This window comes from Cydia pomonella, chromosome 3 (genome assembly GCF_033807575.1).
Source record: "Cydia pomonella isolate Wapato2018A chromosome 3, ilCydPomo1, whole genome shotgun sequence".
In the NCBI taxonomy this organism is placed as follows: domain Eukaryota; kingdom Metazoa; phylum Arthropoda; class Insecta; order Lepidoptera; family Tortricidae; genus Cydia; species Cydia pomonella.
In genome coordinates this window covers 10,930,195-10,942,946 of record NC_084705.1, presented here as the reverse complement: position 1 = coordinate 10,942,946, position 12,752 = coordinate 10,930,195, and the positions used below count along the sequence as shown (strand labels likewise).

General features: G+C 38.2%; 1 protein-coding gene across 11 annotated transcripts in view; it reads right to left on the bottom strand.

Annotated features, from left to right (window-relative positions):
• The window catches only part of LOC133516039 (protein lap4), a 102,517-nt gene that overhangs the window by 14,589 nt on the left and 75,176 nt on the right, over window positions 1-12,752 (bottom strand). For 10 of the 11 annotated variants that reach the window (XM_061848735.1, XM_061848737.1, XM_061848734.1 and 7 more), the window contains 8 exons: window positions 11,164-11,418; window positions 9,608-9,718; window positions 8,351-8,530; window positions 5,974-6,132; window positions 5,602-5,745; window positions 5,206-5,301; window positions 4,257-4,340; window positions 2,734-2,853 (listed from right to left, as the gene is read on the bottom strand). In XM_061848735.1, the coding sequence (XP_061704719.1) occupies window positions 2,734-2,853; window positions 4,257-4,340; window positions 5,206-5,301; window positions 5,602-5,745; window positions 5,974-6,132; window positions 8,351-8,530; window positions 9,608-9,718; window positions 11,164-11,418 (1,149 nt within the window). The remainder of the gene's footprint in view (window positions 1-2,733; window positions 2,854-4,256; window positions 4,341-5,205; window positions 5,302-5,601; window positions 5,746-5,973; window positions 6,133-8,350; window positions 8,531-9,607; window positions 9,719-11,163; window positions 11,419-12,752) is intronic. The other variant, XM_061848736.1, reaches the window with a different exon arrangement.

The following is a 12,752-nucleotide window of genomic DNA, read 5'->3' as shown; positions in this document are numbered from 1 at the left end:
TACCATGGAGCGACGGATATTCAATTGAATGTCTATCATCTGTAACACTATTCTGTCCATCCGTCCGTCAAAAAAGTAACACTCAAAAATATGACAAATCGTCCCACGTTTCATAAAGGTAATATACAAGTAAGACCATTTAGGAGCATGCCACACGATTCCCTTAAGTAGGTAGGTACTGCCGCTTTTCGCGACACAGGATCGGTAAGCAAGCACTCAATCTGTCTATCTCGCAATCAAAATAGCTCAACTTCAAACTTTACTCCATAAACACTCCCTAGTCCCATAATAATGTTAAATTTAGTTTATATACAGGTAAATTTACTATACAAAGTTAAATTCGGAATATTGGGTTTGTAGTGTGCGGGAGCGTACATGAGCCCTTTACTAAAAATTGTTTCGAATTGTGTAAAACCTTCAATATACACCGTGTTTTTATTGAATTTCGTTAACTTCGGGGTATCGGTAAGTACGTTTAAGGAAACTAAATGGCATAGTTAATTTTCAAAAAAAAAATTTTTTTTTTGTTTTTTTTTTACAATTTTATTTTTATAAAAAGCAACTAAATGTTGCATATAGCGTTGTTGTAACACGGGCATTACATTTAACTCAACGAAACAATTGAAAACTGTGACATATCAATGTCATTTCGAACGTCGATCGTCCGAGATAGTACTTACGTTTAGTAGCAAATGTATGAACTCGCACTAAACACTAATCAATAAGTAAACAGGCCCTAAGGCAAGTGTACACGCTCGTAAGGGCCTTATAAGATAAAAATTAATGATTGATTATCTCCGAAATGGAGTTAATTAGAATATCGGTGTCTTTGAGAAAGTTACTTAATTTAAGCTCAGGAATGCACCCTCGAAATTAACGCAAATAAAAAAAAACACGGTGTAGAGTGAAATTACAAATAGATTTTTTATATGAAAGGGCTAATGCACTGCCGCACTCTCGTTTACTTTCAGTAATAGTACGCCAATTCCCAACCATGCGTGCAATTGCCATGCGATTTAATTAAGGTTAAGATAATTTTGCAGAGCATGACAATAACATGTACCTAATTCATGTATGTATATAACACACACGGTTCTGAACTGGCATTAATGAATATAATAAGGGCTCAAGACGACAAAACCACAAATTTTTAAATGCTTGTCGGGTCTGTAAAGGCCGGCCTAAAATCACATTTAACTTCATATTCTGAATAAAGTAACGTTCTCTTATTATATAGTACATGACATGTTTCAATTTATTACTCATATTAATTTTATCATATACAAAGTATACAAAAGTTAAATTGATGCACTATGTGTTTCCCTCCATTTCCTCTGCGTTTGCATTCTGCAATGGATGTAACATTTGTTTGTCAATAAACGGGCTTGAACGCAGTTACCACTGTTACATTAAGCTAGCACACGACGACATTGAACTAAGCTACATTAAATTAAAACAACAACAGACCTTTTATCGGTTTTCAAGAAAAAATATATATAGTTCTTTTATTTCAAATTTAAAACTTTTAAGGATAGCTCCTTAAGATTTTGAGGATAGAGAAAGGTACATGCACAATATTTCGCCACTTGATCGACGATACTGATGAACTAAAAGGTACATATAACAGAGAGCCTACACAGACAATTGGTATAAACGAAAGAACAGCGGTTATATTTAAGTGCCACCTTTCCACTTTAAAAATAATCAATCTACATGATACCAGGCTTGGCATAAATATACTAAAACATTTATTTTGGAAGATAAGGTTATTAAGATACTTATAAGTAGAAAATATGTTCAAATTAACCATATAATAAAATCAAGTATATGTTCATGCAAGCAATAGATTTATACTACAAATATACAAAGTGCATGCTATCTATTGAACATACTGCAATCAGGGAAGATTCATCGTGCCAATATTAAAAGTCAATTTGACTCAAAATTTAGTTAATATAAAGCTACAGATAACTATCATGCTGCAATTAAGCTATAAATAGTAATTAGAAAGTAAGAAGCTCAGAGAAACACTTCATCAAAATGCTGATTTTAAAATATCATGCATTTAATTAAATCAACCAGCGAAAATCAGAAATCATAATTCTAAAATTAAAACTATTGTTTTAAGATGTTAACATAATTTTATAAGTTATCTTTAAAGGTGCCAAAATGAGAGAGCATAATGTAGCACCGAAATGAAACAGTAGCAGATAGGAGTATACAAGGTTAAAAATAAAGATTGGTAATCTCCACACAAACTTTCGTTCCCTCATTTTGTTCTAGATGGCGATGTTCACTGGGAAATCTCAGTCCAGTATATTTGTAGGATCTTTTCCTTTCACATAACGCCATTTCGTGAGATCAGAAATCACAAGGTGTTTTTATATAAGCGGTGATCAAAGCACCATTGAAAAATACGAACTGATACCTAGACAGTGATATCCTCTATTAGGCTGGTTTTAGTGTCCTGCGGACCGTCAGTGCGGCTCGCTCCGCACCGGACCAATATGTATTATGTTCAGGGAGCGTTTTAGAGTAAGGCGGTGCAGATCGCTCCCTACTGACGGTCCGCATGACACTAAAACCAGCCTTACTAAGACAGGAACTGAACTTTGTAAGGAGACTAGCAGTATTTTTTTAGCATTATCAGTAGGTAGTGTCTATTTGAGAGCCTTCCATTTGAAACTGAGCCTACGATATGTATCAGAGTCGTGTCGGAAAAGTTATTCTTACCTGAGGTTGAAGGGTGTGTTTGGACATGACGACAGTGGTGGTTTTGTGATGCGGCTCGGGCGACGTCGGCGGCGCCGGCTCCAGAGCCATGCTCTCCACGGCGTGGACTATATCCAGCACCTAGGTAATGTGATACATGATGATGAGGTAATGTGATAACTTGATCCCATCAAAAACATTTTCTTGTAAAATGTAGCCAAGACGAGACCATAAGGCTCGCACTGTCAAAAAGTTATCAGATCTCTCGTAGAGCCAAGCTTCTAACTCTACAAGCCCTAACTTCACAAACTCTACTCCTTAGTCAAAGTATATGGCTTGGCCGTTTCGCTACAGTCACATGGGCCTAAGGTAAAAATGTATTCACTATTCATTATTTTTTATCATACAATACTTCTTGTAGTAACAAAACGGCCAAGCCACATATTTTTACTAAGGAGTAGAGTTTGTGAAGTTTTTTGACAGTACGAGCCTTATGCTCTCGTCTTGGCTACAATTTACATGAAAATGTTTTTGATGGGATTTAATTTCTTTTTGTAAGTTGCTTATGACAATCTTCCATCCCCTAATTTAAAGGGTTGGGGGTGATTTACTATTAAAAATCCTGAAATATTCCCCATAAAAACTTCAACCCCCTTTTCCCCCCTAACGCCCGTTTTACCCCCTTTTCACCCTTACGGGGTGATTTTGGGATTGAAAACTATTCTATATCCTTCCCCATAACAAAAACTATCTACATGCCAAATTTCAACGAAATTGGTTCAGCGGTTATGAATTCCCCATACAAAATTCCACCCTTTTCACCCCCTTAGGGGCAAAAAATCTCAAATTTTTGAATTATTTTGTTGTTTGTGTACTAATACTATACTACATACCAAATTTAAGCTTCCTAGGACATGAGGAAGTACCCTAAAGGTTTTGATGATCATCAGTCAGGGAGTGAGTCAGTGACGAAATCGGGTTTTTTTAGATATGAATAAAATCTAAAGTATGAGAACGATGCAATTGAAATTTTTTATGCTTAATAAGTCCACTACTGTCATTATATCCCGAGAATTTTGTTTATCTGGTATAATCCAACCAAACCCAAGTTATGAGGGTTCAAAAAAACGACGAAGTGCTTCGAGAAAAGGTAGGTAGTGTCCTTGCGCTTCGATTTGCTCATCTTGGCGGGGGCACTGCCGTGCCCCCAGATAAGTATTATAGCGTGGGCCGAAAGCCACCATTAATTTGAATATTACTCCAAACATTGATCTCCCCAAATGAGACAAAAAATCTCTACAACTAAACAGATCTGTATGAAATTTCAAGCCCTCCTTGCACAAATCAGATACTCTATTCTTTGTCACTGTCAAATAGCTTAGGGTTTAGGCGTGTCAAAGAAATAGAAATACACAGAAATATATATTACAGTAACATTAGGTAAGTACCCTGCCCCTGTGGCAGTCGGATAGAAAAGATAAGTTCTTTTTTCTCAAGCCGTTTGAAACCACAAAAACGGAAAAATTAAAATATAAAAAAATTACCTTTTCAGGTGTAGACTTTTCCCTCATTTCTGCGACTTGTTTCTCATTTTCAAACTCAACTAGCTCCTTTTGCAATTGCTGCTCCTAGTTAAAAACAATTTGTTATAATAAAATGTTTGCAAATCACATGATTTATTCCATACGTCCTGCTGTTCTCATAATTCAATAATTTAATTGTTTCTTGCCAAGTCGTTATCTTTGCGAGATAAAGTTTATGAGTTAGAGAGGCGCTTAGTGCGTAAATGAAAACTGGGTTTTGGAAAATATTATGAATCGTAAAAAAATACTGTTTCTTTATCTTAGGTTCGTAACCACACAATTGCCAGCTGGATGCCAAATTTCAACTTGCCAGGTCATCTGGAAGTGGGTTAGGTTTTTATGTTGATTTTTAGATGTTTGTATCTTAATAACCGGTTAAGCGCAGACCAAATTCACATTCAAGCGCATGTTGCGCAAGTATTTCCTTGACAAACTTTCTTCTTCATCAACTTAATGATTCTCACTTGGTATAATTATGTATGTATTAATATATGTATGTTTATTTGTATTAAGTATACGTGTAAGTTTATCAATATATAGTTTATATTCATATATAGTCTCGGTTACAAATTCATTTACTTTAAAAGATACTGCACCTACTTAATCTTTCTGGTTTAAACCATTGTTTGACTGGTAGAGAATGCCTTAAGGTATTAAGTCCGCCATTTGTACCTTCATGTATTGTGCAATAAAGATTAAATAAATAAATAAGCTCATGAAATTTGGGGTTCTCGTTAGCCTTAATAAATGGACCAAAATCCACATGTCTAATAGATTTTTAGTTACGTAGGGGGGCCTAGGGTCAAAAGTGGCTCCAAATCGTTCGCGTAACATACGGCCGCTGCGACGCCAGTTCTCTTCTTTTGAAATTGGCTGCGTGTCTAGATAACGTTCAGAACATAAAGATTACCTGTTGGTGCTGATGTACAGAATCATCGCGGTCTAAGCTTGACGTTGAGTGAGATAGAGAGCCGCCTGTGTCCGCCGTCCCACTTTCGCTACCAGTCTGTTTAGGGCAAAAAATACATTAGAGTAACCAAGATAAGTTTCATTAACGTTTTTTTTAATAGCGAATCTGTGGCAAACAAGCATATGCATAGCCTGATAGCAAGCAGTTACCGTAGCGTATGGGCGCTTACTGTTCTAGAGGTGTGTCATGAGCGTTGTCGACTGTTCAGAAACCTGTACACTAGCACTTTTTTTTAAGAACCCCATAGATTCCCTTGAGAAGACTTTGGCAGGGTGATCATTTCAGTGGCTATGGAATATGTTATTTGAAATTAGTTAAATGAAATTAGCGACTGACGTGGTACTTCTCGGGGCGCGAGTAGCCGTGGCACACGACGAGGTGCAGCGGCGCGTTGGTGGCGGAGCGCAGCGCGTTCACCGCCTCGTTGTGCGTGGCGCCCAGCAGCGACACGCCGTTCACTTCCAGCAGGCGCATGCCCACCTAGACATACCGGACGTTCAAATATTAGGCCGTTCTTTTGCTTTTATTTCCATCATAGCTATAGTTGGGCTGGGCATTTTCAGAAAAAAGTTCGACATTTAAGATTTTTCTTCTTCTCCTCTGCAATGCAGTCTGCATTACGAGGACTATCGATGGTGTTTTTTTTTTCAATGTTGTATTGGGAATCGCGAGGTCTACAGCTTATAAAAGCCCAAAAGTTTGTCTCACCTTGAGCCTTCCATCCCGCCTGGCCGCGCCGCCGCTGTTGATCTTGGAGATGAAGACGCCCTCGTCGTTAGGGTCGTTGGGGTTGCCGCGCTGGCCGTTCAGCCCGCCCTTTATGTGCATACCGAGTTTCTCTCCCTCTTGCTTTACTATCGTTAGGTCCTGTTTGGTAAACGTCACAATGTTTATCGAATTTGGTCAAAAAATAGCTCACAAGTTTTCCCATCACTTACTAACCGTATCGCCTCAGATTAGCCAGTATAAAGATGAACTCCGACATCACAGTTTTTATTACGGCTTGAAGTCAAATTTTATATATCTGAGGCGATACTTTCGGTAAGAATGAAACTAAAGGCCCAGATCACACTTCGAAATGATACAGTTCATTGTGTGACATAGGTAGTGATGTATGTAATATAGGACCTTACTATAGTGTTTATTGTGTTTTCAAATAGCTTGGGTACGGTGGCTGTCTTCTCAATACATTTTTTGCGGTTTTTGGCGTTTTAAGGTTATACATTGTTGAGATTGAGAGAGAACAGCTGTCACCGTACCCAAGGTATTTAAGTAAATAATAGTATAGGCTCACAGTGTACTTTATTAAATATATAATAACTTGACATATCTATATGAGATATCCTGGAGTTGGTATAGATCATTTTCATCATTCATAGATAATTAATACATAAAGTACTGCTCATGCAAAAAGACACAACATTTCATGCACTATAACATTACAATACTCTACTCGTAGCACAAGACAGTCTCACTTCATCCGGAAATTACAAGACACAAAAGAATAATAGAATACTTGTCTTTTGTAAAAAGCTGTTCTAAAAATAAACAGGGTCTCTATTTTAACTCTTTAATTAAAGGTTTAGGGAGTCCACTAACAACTACTGAATGATTAAGCAATGCTTTCTCATTCGCGCTACGTTCGTTATGTTTGTAGCAATTCCAAATTTTGCTTTCATTTTAATATTTTGGATCGAGAAAAACCAAAGGGGCGGGTATACTGAATATTGAAAGTACATCTACGTAGAGTGTAAGCGTCATACTATAACCATTCAAAACGACGTTAGCTGAGCACAGTGACTGTGGGAGGGGTACGGTTTCGACACACATATCTGGTAAAGTAACACACATAGGTCTGAGTTCGCCGGGTGAGGACTTACAGTTGCGTCAACAATCTCAACTTGAACGAGTGTCTGAACGAACGCCGCGCGGTCGTCGAGTGCACGTGTGGAACAAAACAACGGTTTGGATGTTATAGCAAAGGTTTAAAGCTACTCCGTTATGAATTACGCGGGTCCAATTCCAAACCAAGGGACAGATTGATTATTCTTATTGATTTGGTAACAATTAGTACAGGCTTCAATTACTTATGTATGTAGGCGTTTTAAATCTTCTTACAAAAGTCGGATAGTAATGTATGTTTGCATCAAGAAAAATCAAACCGTACAAGTTTGCAGTGTGTAAATAGATATCTAATATTGACGGCCTGTTATAAGATGCAAGAGAATAATGCGCTACATATCTGGCAGAGTAAACGTGTATCTTTTCTGACTACTTGCAGCGGTAAGCGACAGTTTGCGTACATATACCTACTAAACAAGTTTTTTCAAAACCTTGGTAGTAAAATACATAAACCTTACATGATAAGCAATATGCAATATATTTCGTTCACTGCAATTTTGCCAAATACTACGGTAAGCAATACTCGATTTGTCTACTAATAACCACATTACGAATATATTAATGGTCATCCAATGACTCACAACCCGACCACTCGCTTTCATGCAAAACACTGCGCGACTTACTTGCGTGTAAGTACATACAAATTAAAAACATAATTAATATATATTCATGTGCATTTTTTAACTAAATGAGTTTTTAGTTGATTGATAAATGTTTAGGTATTTATATCAAGTAATATTTAGTTACTTAATTTTCAAACCTTATTAATGATCTGTACTTAATGGCAGATTCGAACAAATATGTTCAAATACTCTAAAGTATATCTTACTATACGTAAGGTAATTGTCGTCTCAATGTCATGAGTTAGGTATATCTTCTGACCGTAGCACAGACAACTGAGTATTCAAAGACATACAAAGTTGAAGAAGATTTCGATTACCGAATCCTCCGTCCTGGCAAGGGTCGGTTGCACCAAACCGTCTATCACCGCTAAACTGAACGCTCACTGGCCAGCGACGTTGATCAGTCCTATAATGTTAATAGTTATTGATGCTTGGTGCAACTGGCCCTATATCTATGATAAGATATTTCTGTTATTTGTCTGCGCTACATGCCCTAGCCTCGAAGCCCTTAACAACACTTGAACCGCGGGACGGCACATGCGTCACCATTTAGTACTGACCTGGAAGCCGAGCGGCAGCGGGTCGTGGCGCACGGAGAGCGTGAGCGTGGGCCCGGGCTGCAGCAGCAGCTGCACGGCGTCGCGGTGCGTGGCGCCCGTGAGCTCGTTGCCGTTCACTCGGAGCAGGCGGTCGCCCATGCGCAGCTTGCCCGACCGCGCCGCCACGCCGCCGGGAACCACCTGAACGGTATGTTTGAGTCATTGCAGTACCGTTTCACTATTAAGGGTTCTTACAAGAACAACGGGTCAAGACGAAGACTTCGTGGGATCGTCATAGTGTGCATCTTGCCCCGAGAAAATAAGCTATGTTCTTCTTATCCCATCTCAGCTTGCACAATAGTTAAATACATGCATAAAACAATGTATCTGCACTAAACAGTGTTTCAATATTCATCGCAAAAATACTCTTTTTCTCAAACTTGTAATGAAATGACAAGGAAATACTACATGTCAGGTGCGATGAGTAAAGATGATATGTAAAGGAGTTTCATACAGCCTTACACACCTAGGCCTGTAAGGCAACCTTCTTTTGTTTTTAAACGTCAAATTATGGCACGTCTTGGCATTCAACCATAAAAAACCTATAAGCAATATTCAGCCATTATGCTTTTTTTTCTTTTTTGTGTTTCTTAAATATTATTTAAGGGTTTCCTAAAGGGGAACGAAAATTATTGCGCTACGACGCACGGTTTAAGAGATACAGCCCCATAATTTTTTTTCAGTCATGCAGAAATCTTTATAGGGCTGTATCTCCTAAACCGTGCAACGTAGCGCAAAAATAATGAAATTTTCGTTCCTCTATTAATAGCCCTAAAGTAATAATAATAAAAAAACACATACAAGAAAAAAAATGTAATGGCGTGCGTCGTAGTGCCAAAATAATTACATTTTGTTCCCCTTCAATACCCCACGCACTGAATAACCTATCACATAATGACATAAAACAATCATCATCATCATCATCCTATTTTTTTATTTCATTGCAAGTTTGAGAAAAGCACTATACAAATCTCGGCGAGAAACGGGGTTGCCGGCCGCGTATCCATATCCGAACTCGCTACGCTCGGCCGTCTATATCTACTTGGCCTGCAACCCTTCGTTTCCCGTCCTCTATAGTAATGTACTATTTATTCAATCGGTCACGTTAACGTCTCCTCTTAAATTGGTGGCTAGTAGTTTTTTCTTTATTCTTGTGTCTACAACGTTTCTATCTGCTTTTATCGAAACATATCAACTAAAATATATGTCAATACTTACATGGGATATAAATATTCCAGGTTCCTTTCCCCCGAATGGCACACACGAATGATCCGTACCACCAATGATACTGAATCCAAGAGAACCTCCTTCCTTTACCAAAACTACATCCTGCAACAAGGAAATTCTATTGTAATAATACGATATGTGAGGCCTGCAATTGGAGCTTTGAAGCTTTAAGCGTAGTTTTTACGGTATGTAATATTTTGGTGGATTTTTATACAATAGTGTTAAACTTAACAATTATCGAGTTTCAGCAACCGTTTGAAGCAGTAAGTGCGTATCTCATTATAGCAATTCAAGTGACCTGGATGTTTATTTTCAAAGTCAATTCCAAACGGATGGTAGCTCTCCATCCGAGGAATTGCAATACCATAGCTATGCCCAGCACCAACAGCACAAATGACCACGCAACTTCACTTGTGACAAAGATTTATTAATTGGGCAATATAAGGAAAGTCTAAGACAATTTCGTGCTTCGAATTTGACAAAAATGAACGAAAAGAGATTGGTCTATACGGCTCTTTAGATTATGCGGTAACTTTTGTTGTCAAAATTTGACATTCGACAATTCAGTGACCAGGGCCCTATATCATTTACAATTACAATTTACAAGTGACAAGTTACAAGATTGTAGATTTAACAAGTATGTGTACCAGAAAACGTAATATATCGGTAATTTGTATTATTTATTTTTAACAAATATGTAAATTGCAAATCTACGATTGACATAAGCACCATGTTTTGTGTTCCGCGTTGTTAAGTGTATTTATTTTTAATTTTATTGTTAACTTGTATAAAGACAGATCTGATATGTATGTAATAATTGTGCATGTAACATATTATCTGTAACATAAGAATATTGTCGACTTGTACATTTGTAAAGTTTTTTGTGATAGGGCCCAGGAAACATGGAGGTGTGCGGCGCCATCTGTTTCGACTGTCAAACTAGCGGGTACGTTTTTATCTTAGACTTTACTTTTCTCTTACAACCAATAACTCCTTGCTTGTGAGAAAAAAAAACAGCTCTAAGAATCGTACGAGAGAGACATATGATGCTCTCTCGCGTGACTTGCGACTTTTTGCTTAACTTCTAGAGGCGGTTTGTTTGGTCTAGGCATATCTAAATACCAGATAAGTGTTTGAAAATCATTCGCATTTTACCAATTACAAACCTAGTTACTGTGAAATAATTCCTAAGTTTTAATGGGTGTTTTCTAGGAGCGTGCAGCAGCAGCGGTGTCTCGGTGCAACGTCGAAGCCTTATTTACAGGCGGTCGGTCAAGAGCTCTAAAATATAGCGCACATATGTGCCCGCTTTACATTTACTTTATTAAAATCTGGCTATTTAAGTCGGCACTGAAATAATATGGTAACAACACCAAAAGTGTAAACTGGGTACTAAGAAAATCTGGCGTGAAGGGGGTGTTGAGAAATGTATTTCACTGCAGATTTAGCATCCATAAAACTTTATTAGAAATACAGACGGGACGGATACGAATAATATTGTGAAGCGGGCAGATATTAACGCTGAGCGTCGTACAGTGTTAGCTTACTTCGATGATGAGCGGCGCGAGCAGCTGGTTGTCGGTGATGCGGGTGACGGTGGTCTCGGTGAAGGTGGACTTGGTGATGGTCTCGGTGACGCGGCCGAGCGCGGCGGGCGGCGGCGGCAGCAGCGCGGCGGCGGCCGGCCGCTCCACGGTGACGCGCACGCCGCGCTCCACCGGCTCCGCCGCCGGCCGGCGCCCGCCCAGGAAGTGCGCCGGTATCATCGCTTGGAACTCCTCGTTCGTTATCGGCCGAGAGGGCTGCGCGTTTAACACGTTCACATCAGACACAGAAGACTCGTTTAACTCACAATTTGGTATACAGGTTTGCTCTACTAATGAAATTCATTGCCGACACCGCATGATTTGTCGATGATAAAACTTAGTTATAGTTAGCCAATGATTTTATTTTTCTAGAGATCAAGTAGGGGTTGCTTTATACACAACTTAGTTGCTTAGTTGAACCGTTTAAAATGATGCAGTAACATGCCTTTTTCTTTACTTATTTTCAAATTATGTTTTGATGTTGGTCTATCTGATATGTATTTCAGAAATAAGTACCTATTGTAAATAATAATGTAAATAACACATCTATGACAATGTATGATCAATACAAATAAAGAATATGAATATCCTAGGAGCGCTAGTAAACCGCCTGGTTATTAATCGGTTAACAAATGTACATTTAAAAGATAGTCACAACCAAGTACAGAACCTACTTCTTGAAATTGGAGTCGGTTAACAAGTAGGCCCAGACTTGTCTTTCGATGGGTGAGCGAGGTGAATACTTCCATGTTTCGGAAAGTATATTAAAACATTTATCCCGGTAAAATAAAATTAAAAGTAAAAAAATCTCTACCTCGAGCGAGACTTGAACTCGCGACACCAGATCACTAGCTCAGATCAATATTTCCACCATTAGGGCCTTAGGGATGTACCATAGCGAAATCTAACGTAATAGTGTTACATTTCTTAAACGGTTATTTCTAAGCTTTATAGCATCGCTTTCAGACGTTTCTACAGAATACAAAATTAATTTATCCCGGTGTATTGTAACCACCTTGAAAAGATTGAACGATGAACAGTTTAAAAGTAAAATTGCATCAAACTTTTCCCTTATACCTGCGCCAATATTTGGGGTTCCATCGCCGAGAAGACCCTAGATTTCAAATCAGAGCCAAGGGAAACAACCATGAAAACGCGAAAATGTCCTCAGAACGAATTAGTACATCAAATATCATCCGTAGGGCTGGCAGCTTCCTCGTACAGCGCATTAGTATTGCAATTCAGAGGGGTAATGCTGCCGGCATCTAGGGCACCTTGCCGAGGGGTGAATTTTTATATTTTAACTTAGGTTTATTTATTATTATTATTATTAATCTAGTAAGCTTAGTTATAGTAATCCTCTCTATATCCATTATGTATTTTGTTATTGTAAATAAAAAGCTTTTTTTATTTCAAATCGTTAGCTTAGTTCATAAGTTTCGATGCAATATTTATATTTACTGTTTCTTAATGTTTCAATAAATGAAGAAGATATGTACTTATGTACACTCTAACACTATTTAGAACATTATCTGTCAAATGACCAAACA